We start from the raw sequence: 16136 nt of genomic DNA, 5'->3' as shown, positions 1-16136 counted from the left end.
AAAATCTCACCCCTGGTCGGTATTTACTGCATAAAAAAATTCTGTTTTTTCTTTAAGCCCATTCACTGTTTCTGAATCCTAAGGCTCTGTGCGCACTTACCGGTTTTTGCCGCGGATTTCCTGCGGTTTTGCTGCATGTTTCGGTGTAAAAAATGTTCATAACATCTCTGCAGTGAATCACCAGCAAAACCTATGGAAAAAAAAAATGCTGTGCGCACTAGGCGGATTTTGACAGCTGCATGTTTTGCTGCGGGATTCCCGCAGCAAAAACAATTGCATGTCACTTCTTTTCCGCACGTCGCTGCGGGATTTCACTCCATTGACTGACTGCCATGTAATCGTGAAATCCCGCAGGGAATAACGTAGGCAGCAAATTCTGTGTGGTTCACTGCGTTTTGCTGCGTTATTCCCACCAGTATTTCGCGGTTTACCTGCGGTAATGTACATCGCTGCCTGCGGTTTGCAGGGAAGTGATGTCATTATGACAGGAAGAGGAAGCGGAGCAGAGAGTAAACACACACAGATCAGACATATAGAATACACATACATCACACACACACAGACATATAGAATACACATAGAAATCAAACGGACATATAGAAAAAAAGCACGTGGGCTCCTCTGTATTTTTACCATCCAGCTGAGGTAAACACACAGCGGCGGCCCGGCATTCTCAGGCTGGGGAGGGCAAGGGGCAGGGTTAATGTCCCCCGCCTCCCTCCCACCTCCCGCAGCCGAGAATATCAGCCCGCAGCTGCCCCAGGACTGTCGCATGCATTATGCGGTAGTACCGGAGTGTCCCCAGCTCTTCCAGATGCCATGATGCGGTGGCGATCCAGGTAATAAGGAGTTAATGGCAGCGGATCGCCGCCACAAAGTCCAGGCTTGATCATGGCAGCGTCTATGTGACAGCTGACATGATCAACCCGTAAGTAAAGTGAATAAACACACACACACCGAAAAATCCTTTATTTTAAATAAAACACAAAAAAGCTCCTGGTTCACCCGTTTATTAACCCCCCCCCGAAACATACAGCTCCGGCGTAATCCACGTCCTGCGATGCTTGCATCCAGCCGCGACTGACACAGACACAGCTGAATGCAGCCTCGCAACGAGACAGCAGAGGTAACCACAGGGCATTTCCCACGGCCGGTAATGTGAACTCACTACCGCCGGGAGAAATGCAGTGTGTGCTCACAGGGACTCTGTCTATCTATCCCTCTCTATCTATCTATCTATCTATCTATCTATCTATCTATCTATCTATTTATCTATCAGCTATCTAAGGAAATGACTTTTTTTTTTCTTCTTCAATGTGCTTTATTGCATTGAATGCATTAAAGCACATGTACCAACCAGCACGCGGCAATACCGCGAACAATACCACGGTAAAACCGCGGCAAACCGCATGCGGTTTTCGGGTGCGGTTTGCCACGTTTTTTTTTTATTGCGTGTGCGGTAATCTTTCAGACCCTGTGGAATTTTCTTAAGAAAATTCAGTTTTCCAGTGCGCACAGGGCCTAAAGTGGTTAAAAGTAGTAGTGAAAGACGGAACATGTGGCCAGCTAATGTTATTGTTATTACATTGCTGAAGGTTATGTTCATTGTTGTTTTGTTTTGGGTTTTTTTGTGTAGCTTTTTCAGACAGACTCCAGGTGGAAAGAAATAAAAAGCTCCAGTCCTTTAGGAACACATTTATTTGACTGATTAAAGGGAGTCTGTCAACCCCAAAACACTAATAAAGTTATGTAGTGGAATTGGCCCTTACAAAAATCATACCTGCAATATAGATTTCAGTGTTTTAGTGGCTAAGAAAAATCATTTTATATCATATTCAAATTGGGGTGTTTTGGTACACTTTTGGTATGGCCAAGGGCTAAGTTAAAAAGAATCTGTCAGCAGGTTTTGGCTATGTAAGCTGAAGCCAGCATGCTGCAAGGGTTAATACAAAGTTCAGGCATGCCTGTTTTGTCACAGTCAGATCTTTTGTTTATTTGCTATGTTTGTTTAAGCAGCAGGAGCCTAATCATTACATAACTAGAATCTCATGTGCAGAGAAATCCGACACCCGCCTGCTGTGATTGACACCTGTGATTGTCCATGTATAATCTTTATAGGGAGCCTGGTGTTGGCGGGACGGCTTTTTCAGCTCTGCTACATGACTAATGCTGGGTTTACACACTGAGACTTTCTAGCGATTCAACCTGCGATCTCAACCTAGCCGGGATCGCTACAAAGTCTCTGGTGAGCTGTCAAACAGGCAGACCTGGCCAACGACCTAACAGCGATCCGGACCTGCAGAGCGACTAGCTGGTCGTTGGGGACAGCAGGTGAACTTCACCCGAGTTCATTTAATGCCGCGCGGCTCTGTGTGCCGTGTAAATAAATAAATAATTAAAAAATCCGGCGTGCGGTCCCCCCTATTTTAATACCAGCCAGATAAAGCCATACGGCTGCAGGCTGGTATTCTCAGGATGGGGAGCCCCACGTTATGGGGAGCCCCCCAGCCTAACAATATCAGTCAGCAGCCGCCCAGAATTGCCGCATACATTAGATGCGACAGTTCTGGGACTGTACCCGGCTCTTCCCGATTTGCCCTGGTGCGTTGGCAAATCGGGGTAATAAGGAGTTATTGGCAGCCAATAGCTGCCAATAAGTCCTAGATTAATCATGTCAGGCGTCTCCCCGAGATTCCTTCCATGATTAATCTGTAAGTGACAGTAAATAAACACACACACACCCGAAAAAATCCTTTATTAGAAATTAAAAACACAAACTCATTCCCTCATTACCAATTTATTACCCACAACAAAGCCCTCCTTGTCCGGCGTAATCCACGGTCCTCCAACGTCGCATCCAGCTCTGCTGCATGCAGGTGACAGGAGCAGCAGAAGACACAGCCGCTCCTGTCACCTGCACGCAGCTAATGAAGAGAGCCGTGTGATCGGCTGAGCTGTCACTGAGGTTACCTGGATCCAGCGGTGGCCGCGGGTAACCTAAGTGACAGCTGAGCTGATCGCGCTGCTCACCTCATTTGCTGCGTGGAGCTGACCGGAGCGACGGTGAGTAGCGCGATCAGCTGAGCTGTCGCTGAGGTTACCCGCGGCCACCGCTGGATCCAGGTAACCTCAGTGACAGCTCAGCCGATCACACGGCTCTCTTCATTAGCTGCGTGCAGGTGACAGGAGCGGCTGTGTCTTCTGCTGCTCCTGTCACCTGCATGCAGCAGAGCTGGATGCGACGTTGGAGGACCGTGGATTACGCCGGACAAGGAGGGCTTTGTTGTGGGTAATAAATTGGTAATGAAAGAATTTGTTAGTGTTTTTTATTTCTAATAAAGGATTTTTCGGGTGTGTGTTTTTTAACTGTAATTTACAGATTAATAATGGAAGGTATCTCGGGGAGACGCCTGACATGATTAATCTAGGACTTATTGGCAGCTATGGGCTGCCAATAACTCCTTATTACCCCGATTTGCCAACGCACCAGGGCAAATCGGGAAGAGCCGGGTACAGTCCCAGAACTGTCGCATCTAATGTATGCGGCAATTCTGGGCGGCTGCTGACTGATATTGTTAGGCTGGGGGGCTCCCCATAACGTGGAGCTCCCCATCCTGAGAATACCAGCCTTCAGCCGTATGGCTTTATCTGGCTGGTATTAAAATTGGGGGGGACCTCACGCCGGATTTTTTAATTATTTATTTTACTGCACAGTATAGACACGCCCACCGGCTGTTGTGATTGGGTGCAGTGACACAGCTGTCACTCAGCGTGTGGGCGTGTCTCACTGCAACCAATCATATTTGCCGGTGGGCGGGGAAAAGCAGGGAATACGAGATTGTTTAATGAGCGGCCGGCTTTTTCAAAAAAGGAAAAGCCGCTGGAGCAGAGTGAACGCCGTGCAGCGCCGGGGATCGGTGAGTATGAGAGAGGGGGGGACACTTCAGTCACTCGGGGGATTAGCGGTCACCGGTGAATCCTTCACCGGTGACCGCTAATCAGGACGCTACACAGACAGAGCCGCTGAGTCGCTGTAAAGTCCCCTTTACACACTGAAACTTGCTAGCGATGCATGCTGCACAGCGGGAAACAAAGGACCTAGGAATGGTCCTGAACGATTTGTAGCGATCACAACTTCACAGCAGGGGCCAGGTCGCTGATAGGTTTCACACACCGCAATGTCGCTGGGGAGGTCGCTGTAACGTCACAAAACCGGTGACGTTACAGCGATGTCGTTTGCGATGTTGCAGTGTGTAAACCCAGCTTAATGCTTAAAGGATTCACCGGTGACCGCTAATCCCCCGAGTGACTGAAGTGTCCCCCCCTCTCTCATACTCACCGATCCCCGGCGCTGCACGGCGTTCACTCTGCTCCAGCGGCTTTTCCTTTTTTGAAAAAGCAGGCCGCTCATTAAACAATCTCGTATTCCCTGCTTTTCCCCGCCCACCGGCAAATATGATTGGTTGCAGTGAGACACGCCCACACGCTGAGTGACAGCTGTACACTGCACCCAATCACAACAGCCGGTGGCCGTGTCTATACTGTGCAGTAAAATAAATAAATAATTAAAAAATCCGGCGTGAGGTCCCCCCCAATTTTAATACCAGCCAGATAAAGCCATACGGCTGAAGGCTGGTATTCTCAGGATGGGGAGCTCCACGTTATGGGGAGCCCCCCAGCCTAACAATATCAGTCAGCAGCCGCCCAGAATTGCCGCATACATTATATGCGACAGTTCTGGGACTGTACCCGGCTCTTCCCGATTTGCCCTGGTGCGTTGGCAAATCGGGGTAATAAGGAGTTATTGGCAGCCCATAGCTGCTAATAAGTCCTAGATTAATCATGTCAGGCGTCTATGAGACATCCTCCATGATAAATCTGTAAATTACAGTTAAAAAACACACACCCGAAAAATCCTTTATTAGAAATAAAAAACGCTAACAAATTCCCTCATTACCAATTTATTACCCACAACAAAGCCCTCCTTGTCCAGCGTAATCCACGGTCCTCCAGCATCGCGTCCAGCTCTGCTGCATGCAGGTGTCAGGAGCAGCAGAAGACACAGCCGCTCCTGTCACCTGCACGCAGCTAATGAAGAGAGCCGTGTGATCGGCTGAGCTGTCACTGAGGTTACATGGATCTAGCGGTGGATCCAGCAGTGGCCGCGGGTAACCTCAGTGACAGCTCAGCTGATCGCGCTACTCACCGCCGCTCCGGTCACCTCCACGCAGCAAATGAGGTGAGTAGCGCGATCAGCTGAGCTGTCACTGAGGTTACCCGCGGCCACTGCTGGATCCACCGCTAGATCCATGTAACCTCAGTGACAGCTCAGCCGATCACACGGCTCTCTTCATTAGCTGCGTGCAGGTGACAGGAGCGGCTGTGTCTTCTGCTGCTCCTGACACCTGCATGCAGCAGAGCTGGACGCGATGCTGGAGGACCGTGGATTACGCTGGACAAGGAGGGCTTTGTTGTGGGTAATAAATTGGTAATGAGGGAATTTGTTAGCGTTTTTTATTTCTAATAAAGGATTTTTCGGGTGTGTGTTTTTTAACTGTAATTTACAGATTTATCATGGAAGGAATCTCGGGGAGACGCCTGACATGATTAATCTAGAACTTATTGGCAGCTATGGGCTGCCAATAACTCCTTATTACCCCGATTTGCCAACGCACCAGGGCAAATCGGGAAGAGCCGGGTACAGTCCCAGAACTGTCGCATCTAATGTATGCGGCAATTCTGGGCGGCTGCTGACTGATATTGTTAGGCTGGGGGGCTCCCCATAACGTGGGGCTCCCCATCCTGAGAATACCAGCCTTCAGCCGTATGGCTTTATCTGGCTGGTATTAAAATAGAGGGAACCGCACGCCGGATATTTTAATTATTTATTTTACTGCACAGTATAGACACGCCCACCGGCTGCTGTGATTGGGTGCAGTGACACAGCTGTCACTCAGCGTGTGGGCGTGTCTCACTGCAACCAATCACATTTGCTGGTGGGCGGGGAAAGCAGGGAATACAAGATTGTTTAATGAGCGGCCGGCTTTTTCAAAAAAGGAAAAGCCGACGGAGCAGTGTGAACGCCGTGCAGCGCCGGTGATCGGGGATCGGTGAGTATGAGAGAGGGGGGGAAATCACCAGCAAATGAGGTGAGTAACGCGATCAGCTGAACTGTCACTGAGGTTACCCGCGGTCACCGCTGCATCCACCGCTGGATCCAGGTAACCTCAGTGACAGCTCAGCCAATCACACGGCTGTCTTCATTAGCTGCGTGCAGGTGACAGGAGCGGCTGTGTCTTCTGCTGCTCCTGTCACCTGCATGCAGCAGAGCTGGATGCGACGCTGGAGGACCGTGGATTACGCCGGACAAGGAGGGCTTTGTTGTGGGTAATAAATTGGTAATGAGGGAATTTGTTAGTGTTTTTTATTTCTAATAAAGGATTTTTCGGGTGTGTTTTTTAACTGTAATTTACAGATTAATCATGGAAGGTATCTCGGGGTGACGCCTGACATGATTAATCTTGGACTTATTGGCAGCTATGGGCTGCCAATAACTCCTTATTACCCCGATTTGCCAACGCACCAGGGCAAATCGGGAAGAGCCGGGTACAGTCCCAGATCTGTCGCATCTAATGTATGCGGCAATTCTGGGCGTCTGCTGGCTGATATTGTTAGGCTGGGGGGCTCCCCATAACGTGGGGCTCCCCATCCTGAGAATACCAGCCTGCAGCCGTATGGCTTTATCTGGCTGGTATTAAAATAGGGGGGACCGCACGCCGGATTTTTTAATTATTTATTTATTTACACGGCACACAGAGCCGCGCTGCATTAAATGAAGTCGGGTGAAGTTCACCTGCTTTTTTGACACGTCCCCAACGACCAGCTAGTCGCTCTGCAGGTCCGGATCGCTGTTAGGTCGTTGGCCAGGTCTGCCTGTTTGACAGCTCACCAGAGACTTTGTAGCGATCCCGGCTAGGTTGAGATCGCAGGTTGGATCGCTAGAAAGTCTGTGTGTAAACCCAGCTTAAAGCTAAAAGTTCAGATTGTGACAGAATGGCTGCACCCTGTAATCTAAGTGATACATTGTTGGATTCAGAATCTTTTTACCGAAATCATGCTGCTTTCAGATGAGGTAGCAAAAACCTGCTGACAGATCCCCTTTAAACACCTTATTTTGAGTTTTGTGCGCTTATCCTGATTGAGAATACTCGCTTATCAACGTGAACACTGCCTGAAATCAATTTGCGCCCCTGCTCATGTACACTAAGCCCAAAGACGCTCATACAGTGTCAGTGCAGGCTCTCACATTGTGGGTACAGGCACAGTCTCATCCTGAGTTCCTGTCTCTACTTTTCTGGGTGTATCAATGTAACAACTGTTGACTGGAGATAGGAGTCATGGATGAAAGCGCCCCCGTACCCATATTGTGAAAGGGCCCACAGAGTCAGCGTGCATGAGCAGGGCCACAGATTTATTTCCGGCCGTGCTCTCTGGGCAAGTGAGTGCTGTCAATCAGAATAAGGGGAAGTGCTCAGTATGCAAATTTAGGGGTATGACGGTGGATTAAGGTGACACTCCTTTTAAAGTTTGTTTAAAAAAATGTTTTAAAATAAACTACTGACAGTCATCATTAAAATTGTTACACTAAGAAGGAAAAATCTTGGAATTATGGAAATCAGAGATCGATAGAGATATTACAGATATGCAAATAATGGTAAAATGGAAACAAATGTTCAAACTATCTCGATTTATTTAGTATCTATTATAGGATCCACGTGCAGAAAATTACACACTGATGCACCCTAGCATGCTATCAGTTTGGTCATTAATGGCTGTCTGAGAAATGTTCTGCCAAGCTGAATGCAGTTGGGCATGGAAATGATCAAGAGCCCCAGCTGTCAGCTCCCATTGCCGACCAATGTCTATGGCTTAAAAATGGCTTTAAAAAGGATTTGGTGAATGGTGGCGTATATCTTGGGGGTGCAAAGTAGCAAAACGAAACTTTTAGTGGATTTCAGCTTTATTTTAATAAATCTCATCTCCACCACACAGGAAAAGTTTGCAACTTTTATAATTTAGGAGAAAATTGTGATCATTTCATGTTTGCGCCAAATGGCTTAAAAATGGCTTTATAATGGATTTGGTGAATGGTGGCGTATATCTCGGCAGTACAAAGTAGCAAAACGAAACATTGCTGACCATATCTCATATCGCGCACATTATGGTTCTTGGTAATTGCAAAGGGAGCTGCCAGCAGTGGATCTTGATGATTTTCATGCTCAAGTATATTCAGTATGGCAGAATATTCCTCAATCAACCATTAATAACCTCATTGATATCATGCCAAGGCGTATAAGAGCGGGAATTTCTTTATGGCACTTCTGCTTGATAAAGCATAAATGGAGATATTTTGAAAATTTTGTTTCCATGTGTTCATCATTTGCATATCAATAATATGTCCATCGATCCTATGACTTTCAGTTTCATTACTTTTCATTTTGGTGTTGCAATTTCAAAAACTGGACATTCTTAAAAAAAACAACAAAAACCCTTGTTGCATATACCATGACTAGTCACATTGTAAGTAAACGGAATGAATGAAACACTTTTTAACTATTCTTTTTTTTTTCTATGTCATGCTAGTGAAAGCCAGTTAGTTCACAGAGTCAAGCAGCTTGACAGCACAGTTGTTCAGGTAAGACACAATACTGATGTGCTTAAAGCCTATATACACCTGCACACAGAAAAATCTGAAACTTGGATCTGACTGCAAACTGCATATCAGGTGTTCTGAAAATGAAAGAATAAAGTTTGTAGATAGAAATGTAGTGCAATTTTATTAACTTAAAGGGAACCAACCACCAGGATTTTCGTATATAAGCTAAAGCCAGTGCTATACTGGCACTATCAGGCTGATTCTATACATACCTGTAGTGGTCAGCTCGGATGTATAGGTTTTGAAATCCAAATTACATTACCAGAACCACCGTCAGTACATGAATATGTCATCATAATCAAGTTTTGAATATTTGAGGAGGATTTAAAGAGTTTCTGCTCACTTTATCTGGAGATTTTGGAGCTGAAACTCTCCGTATCTATCTCATAATCTCAAATTCTAAGTTTTGAAGATTTTTGTTATTTGTTAATATAGGCCACCATCTTACCAATTCAGAATTTATACATGTGTAAAGATTAGAATCGTTGTCAGTACATGAATGCGGCACTAGAACTATTATCAGCACATGAGTGCGGCACCAGAACCATGGTTGGTACATGAATTCACCAAGTAACTTAGTCCAGCGATCAATCGTAATATTACAATATTACAATAGATCGCTGGACTAAGTTGGTGAATGTTAGGTCAGCTCAATATACACTTGTTTTGCATGCACTTGCAGCTCCCAGTATTGGGAGTTGTTAACTGTCATCATTAGACTGCGGTCCACAGCACTGATGATATTTATTAGTATAAACAATTGCATCCAGGTACCTTAAAGATGACATCTTCTCTCATGGAAGTCATTCTCATCCCCTTTGTCTCCATGTAGTAAAGACCCCATGATGAGATTTAATTCGCACACAGCTCATATCTTCATACATCCATATTCTCTTGGCTATTACAGCTGGTTCCGACACAGTGCCCTTAAAAATAAAAAGTATCATTATAATGCCCCATGAATAAAAATATTTCTTATACTGTACCTCTGAATAAATAATTGCCCCTCCTGTGCTCCTTGCACAAACTATAACCCATACACTGCCCCTCTTATAATACCTTGCCTCCACATAGTCCCCCCATATAAATTATAACCCAAGCAGTGACCTACCATTATAAATTATAACCAACTCCGTCCTCCCTTATGAACTGTAACTGCAACGCTGTTCTTCCTTATGAACTATGGCCATAACAATGTCCTCCCTCATGCTATCCCCATAAACTGGTACCTCTACCTCTCTATACTGTCCATCCACACTCTCACCTCTACATAGTGGTCTTCAAACTGCCACCACTCCATATTGTGCCTCCACACAATACTGTGCCCCCCCATGCTCCAACTTCTCAATAGTGCCTCACTCTATACTGTCCCGTCACTCCGTACCATGACCCCCCCCACTATCCTACATCTCCATACTGCCTCCTTATACTGCCACTTCTACCTACTACCCTATCTTCATACTATCCCTCAGAATGCCCCATCTCCATGTCACCCAAAGCTGCTTTCTCCATAATGTCTCCCCAAAAGTGCCTCTCTCCCTACTACCCCTTCTTCATAATGTCATCCTCACTGCCTATCTCTATAATGTCACAACACACTGCTCTAGTTATCATGACTACACACTGCACCTCTCCATAATATCCCCCACGCTGCTTCTCTATACTGGGCCCCCTCTTTCACAATTTTAATTTAATTTTCCACCCAATACTCTATGATGTGACCTCACAATAAGTCAAACCTCCCTCTCATGCACAATAATAGTCAGCACATTTAATCTTCAGCTCCTCCTTGGAGCGCTTACTATTCCCTGCCTTCTCCGCAGCCCCTGTGGTGAGGTCAGCAGTGTGATGATGTCAGCAGCATGATGGCCTCATTACGCTACGTTAGCGGCTTGTCGGGAAGGAGAGCTGATGAGTGCTCTTCTGACCCTATCCCGGCGTTCAAATGTATTTGTGTCTAAAAGACATGAATACCTCTGAATATCGGAGGAACAGAACCAACATCTCCTGGTTGCTGTTTGCAAAAATTCCGTTGGCAGACTTTGTGCTATACAGACCTGATATCAATGTAAACGCCCACATATGTAAAATCATTTTTCTCTTTTCAAAGGTGTCCATAGCTTTTAAATTTCAGGCTTTAAAATTGCCGCTACTGAAAATGGCATTCTTTAACATAGTCTTCCAGTAGTGTCTGCTATGGGCTAATGATCAGGTCACATGTTGCGGAAAGGTTCCACAGTGAAATCTGCTGCAATTCCATAGATCAAAAGCCAAATTTTTACATGCAAATTTTGTTGTGTGGTGACAGTCCATTGTGCAGTGAAGAAGATGGAGCAGTGTTGAAAAATGTAATTTGTAATTACGGGAACATCATTAAGGGTAATATATACTGTGTAGCTTTTAATGCTTTGCAGGCAGGGTTCTCCCCCTCCCCCCCATTATACCTGTCTGTCACTTAGCCATGTTTACCCACTCTTGTTTTATTTGCTTTTATGCATTGCTAAATAATGGCTTTGTGGTGTAAACCCTGTTTTTGTATGTACACCTCCTAGAATTTAGGGTGATATAAACTAATATGTGTCTTTGGCTTCTTCTGCACACGATTATATTTATTAGTTAAACTGTTAATTTTTACTAATTTACTAATTATTTCTATAACAAATAAAATGGGAAAATCCCCTATACAAAGTAAAAAAAAAAAAATGCTAACTCTTTAAAACTATGTTGCTCCACTGGTTTCATGTTTGTGTTTGCAGGTTGCCTGCGGACAAGATCATTCTCTCTTCAGGACGGAGCATGGAGAGGTTTATTCCTGCGGCTGGGGAGCTGATGGGCAAACAGGTCATTTCAAAATGGGTTTTAATCTAGTTCTCTGTGTACTGTTGTGTCTCTCAGGGACTTTAGTAACGCATAGTGATGAACGATCACTACAATGTTCAGGTGCTTGGTACTCGGAACTAGTAATGAGCGAGCACTACAATGCTCGAGTGCTTGGTACTCGGAACTAGTACTTGGTAATCGTAACTAGTGATGAGCGAGCACTACAATGCTCGACTGCTTGGTACTCGTACTAGTGATGAGCGAGCACTACCTTGCTTGAGTGCTCAGTACTCGCAACTAGTGATGAGCGAGCACTACCATGCTCGGTACTCGTAATGAGTAGATGAACACTCAGATGGGTACAACTAGAGGATCCAAATATAATGAAAGTCAATGGAGAATTCAAACTTTTTTCCTGGAAGATTGCTCACTTTGAAGAAAGGACCCAAAGCAGGGCATATATTTAAACATTGGATCATAACCCAAATGAAAGTGTTTTCTGTTTGAGAGTAGAAACAGTGTGCGTTGTGGATAGATACTTCAGTGGGAATTCCCTAGCTGCTAATTAGGGTATAATTAGAGGGCAACGGACTGCACCCCTTTAGATGAAGTATATATTTTTCGACACCTTTTGTGGACCACCAAATATTCTAGCTAGTTTGAACGGGAAGGCCGAACCGATGGGAGATATATTATATGCAACATTGTTTACATTATGTAATTTTCCACATGATATATTTCTCTGTCGTTTCATTGGGGGACACAGGACCATGGGTTATGCTGCTGTCACTAGGAGGCTGACACTAAGTAAACAGAAAAAGTTAGCTCCTCCCCAGCAGTATAACCCCTGAGCCGGAAGCGGGCTCAATCAGTTTTTTGCTTAGTGTCGTAGGAGGCTGATGTGGGCCGACTGGGCCCCCTTCAGCCACTTGATTTTTGCGTTATTTTTTTCACTTTTTCTCGGCGACGCTCGTCGCTCTCATCTGTGGTAATTCTCTTTTTCTGCAGGTATCTTTTCTCTACCTCAGCTCTCGCAGCCCGTGTGGGTACCACTCCCCTGGGTCGCAGAGGCTTGAGTCGTCGGGCCCTCTCCCCCGTCCAATTCCACGGTACCACTCCCCGGTTGGCACGCGGGGCTGAACTTTCCTGGGCACCCCTATTCACCCTGCGGTACCACCCCAAAGGGTCGCAAGGGGCATACAGCAGGGACTGGACCTCCGCAGCGCATCTGGATTTTTTGGATGGGGCCCGCAGCGCTGCTACATTTAGGGGCTTCCACCCCAATGGCGTCCAACTCCCCGCCTTCTTCAGCCTGATTCCTGGTGCCCGCAGCCATTCCTTCGCTGAGCGGTGCACACAGGAGCATGTGCAGAGTCTCAGCCTGCACACTGGACAGCGCGCCGCGGATCAGGTAGGACCCCTACCTTAACCCCCCTCGGACGGCTGCAGAAATTTAGGCCCCGGTCTGGGCCTACTCGCCGGACTCCCCCGCTGCGTCCGTGGAGCTCCCTGCCGACTCCGAGGTCGGGCGGCCCCGCATCGCCGCTGCGTCGCCGCCGCTTGCGGCCGGGTCCGCCGGCGCTGCCCCTGTACCTTTTAACAGCTTCAAACGCCGCCGCTCCTGAGGTCGGGTCCGCCGGCGCTGCCTCTGCCCGCAACGGCACCTCGGCTCGGCCACTGTCCTCGGGCCCCCAGGCCGCCTACCGCACAGCGCGCCGAGGATCCTCGCCGCCGCCTGCGGTCGGGTCCCCCGGCGCTACCTCTGCACGCGACGGTACCTCTGCTTAGGCCCTGTCCTCGGCGTGCCCAGGCCGCATCCCGCACAGCGCGCCGAGGATCCTCTCCGCCGCCGCCTGCGGCCGGGTCCGCCGGCGCGGCCTCTGCCCGCCCCGGCACCTTCAAAATTTACCCCCCGGCTTCGGCCCTGTCCTCGGCGTCCCCAGGCCCGCCTCCCGCACGGCGCTATTGGACGCCGGCCTCTCCGTTCCCGCCCTCCGCCGTGCTCCAGGCATCACTTGGGGGGTGGGGGATAGTTTTTTCCCGCTCACAGCGTCCATTTTAAATAAAGAAAGAAGAAAAAAAAAAAAAAAAGAGAGTGGGAGTTTATTCCAGACTACTAGTCTGGGTTTACTGAGGCCGCAGCATCACCTTCTTTTTCCGGGGGAGAAAATAAAACACACTTTTCTTTAGTGGGTATTTTTTATTTAGGTCGATTTTTTATTAAAAATTTTACATACATGAGTTCTTCACACCTTAACTCTTTCAGTACTTTCGGGCACTTGTTTTGCTTCACTTTTTTATATCGCGCTCCCAGCTCGAGATTTTAGTTTAGTCCCCTCCGGCGGGTTAATGCCCTGTCTCAGGCCATAGATCCCCTCGCCGCCGTTCCTCGGCTTCGCGCGCATGCGCTGCGTCCCCGGACAATACTCGGTTATACCTTCCATAGGTCTAGCACAATCCCCTCGGGGAGGTGAGTCTCGTACCAGGGACCTTTTCCCTATGCTAGAAGCGGACCCGACAGGTCTCGTCCTTTGTGGCCCCCCTGTTTTCCACCTTATTCCCCAGGTCCAGACCGCCTTTTCTCCGGCAGTCTTCCGACCTCTCGGGTGATGGCCCAGGCTTTCCACCTCTGCTGGACTCCGAGCAGGACCTGGATGTTTTGGCGCATGACTAAAGGCCCGCTGGAATTGGTGAGTCAGGCCGTAAGGCTACGGACAGCCCTCTTATCTACATGCACGCAGGTCCCCCTTAAGTCATTTGGAGCGGACCCTTGATGTGCTCAGACGACATCCAGAGCTCGCTGAGTTACCGCGTGCTCACAGTCAACTGCCAGACACGACGTTTGCCAGCGGTAAGTCTTGTCATCGTCTTTATTCCCTTCTCCAAAAAAGGGGTCTCGGTGAGAATGGGCATGCCACACTGGAGTCGCTGAGTGATCACAGACAACAACCAGACACGGCGTTTACCTGCGGTAAGTCGTGTTATTGTCATTATCATTCCCCCAGAGGGCTCTGGAGAGAGGGGGCATGGCACCTCGCAGACAGGAAGGTGGGGGCCCCTGCGGGTTTTCAGTGGACATCCAGTTCGCCGTGTGACGGCGTGATCATGGATATTCCCCGGACACAATTTTCACCAGCGGTAAGTCCTTTATATTGTCTTATCCCTCCTCGTAGAGGGCTCCGTGATGAAGGGGCACGCTATCCTGTACTTGACCCGCCTGGGTTCCTTCTGGCTTCTCGTCCCTATCGTGGCGCTCCGCAGGGACTCCACGGACGCTCTACGCAGCGGTCCGCGCTCCACCTATGCCGACCCAGGACTGGTTATCAGCTTCAGTGAGTACCCTCTCTTCACAAAATCTGGTGTCTGCCCGCTACATGGCCTGAGCCTCTAACATCAGTGTACCTACCCGTCGAGAGCTCTGACTCGGGATCAGGAACGCAGATTCGACATCTAGGAAGTCGCTGACTTCCTTTCCGGCTCTCGGGATCGCCCTTTCGGAGATAGGCGAGTTCAGTTTATCCCCTAGGCTACGTCAGGGTAGACTGGCTACGTAAGGGAAGGGTACATCCCTTTCGCGGCATCGGCCCTGATTCAAAAGGTCTCGTTCCCTCACGCTAAGGTTCGTCAGGGAGCCTTTATCCCTACAACAGCCGTCTCCGCCTTGCGTGGCTGCAGATGTCCCAGCTTTCTAACAGTGCTTGCAGGGATCATGATCCCTACGCATCCTCAGGCTCTCTCTGCCCAGGAACGACCGGGAGACCCAGAGTCTCCCTTCAAGGATCCTCGCCTTGAGGTTTAGACCATCATCATCATCACTTTTCGCTACTAGGGTAGCTGAGCTACAGGAAGGAGTCCTCCCAGACCCGGCCCGGTCCATCACTCCTCAGGCACGGTATTCGAGCCGTTCAAGGGTTGCTACTCCTCACGCAGGAGCAGTTTCCCTCCTGGCACAGGGTCCCGCGGCTCCTTGCCTTACGCTCCCGTTTTTTCCCTTCGGTTTTTTGCTTTGCGAGTCCTCGACAGTCTGTGGCGGTGTTAACGATGGTGCACATACCAGATTTCATCCCGGACTCTCCAACGGAACACACTGAAGAACGGGGTCAGGAAGGTTCCGTCTTCAAGGGTGACCGGCCAATCTCCTCCTAGAGGGCCAATCTTTGCAACCATCCCTGGGAAGCTTCCCTTTCCTCCTCTGGAGCTTATTATCAACCGTCACCAGCCTCCTGTACTAGGGTATGCTACCCCACCATTCCTCGGCACGGTCCCGATGGACATCCCTAGAGTGTCGTCTTCCCTTCAACATTCCGGACTCAGAGCCATTCGGTTAGCCCGGTTACAATTTCTTCTCTGAGTCGTATTGTCCAGTCAGGTTCCAGTCGGACCATGTCACAGCAGTGAGGTGCATCATCCACCAGGAAGACGCAGGGAGCGTCATGGCAAGGGAAGAGGCCAAGAGGTTCTTTCTCTGGGACGGGCTCTTTCATTCGCTAATCTCGGCAGCACATCCCGAGCGTGGACGTTTGGACGGCCGATTTCCGCGGTAGGATAGGTCTCGCGTAGATAAAGGGCTCCACCAGGGATATCAACAGCCAGATATCTG

The 16136-nt window shown here is 48.4% G+C and overlaps 1 protein-coding gene across 1 annotated transcript in view; it reads left to right on the top strand.

The window, feature by feature from the left end:
• Positions 1-16136, top strand: part of RCC1L (RCC1 like) — a 54852-nt gene that overhangs the window by 14100 nt on the left and 24616 nt on the right. The window contains exons 6-7 of the mRNA XM_075334233.1: positions 8644-8695; positions 11473-11557. Of these exons, the coding sequence (XP_075190348.1) occupies positions 8644-8695; positions 11473-11557 (137 nt within the window). The remainder of the gene's footprint in view (positions 1-8643; positions 8696-11472; positions 11558-16136) is intronic.

The sequence above is a fragment of the Anomaloglossus baeobatrachus genome, chromosome 2 (genome assembly GCF_048569485.1).
Source record: "Anomaloglossus baeobatrachus isolate aAnoBae1 chromosome 2, aAnoBae1.hap1, whole genome shotgun sequence".
Lineage (NCBI taxonomy): Eukaryota > Metazoa > Chordata > Amphibia > Anura > Aromobatidae > Anomaloglossus > Anomaloglossus baeobatrachus.
The sequence above is the reverse complement of the archived record's forward strand: the minus strand, read 5'-3'. Positions and strand labels throughout refer to the sequence as shown.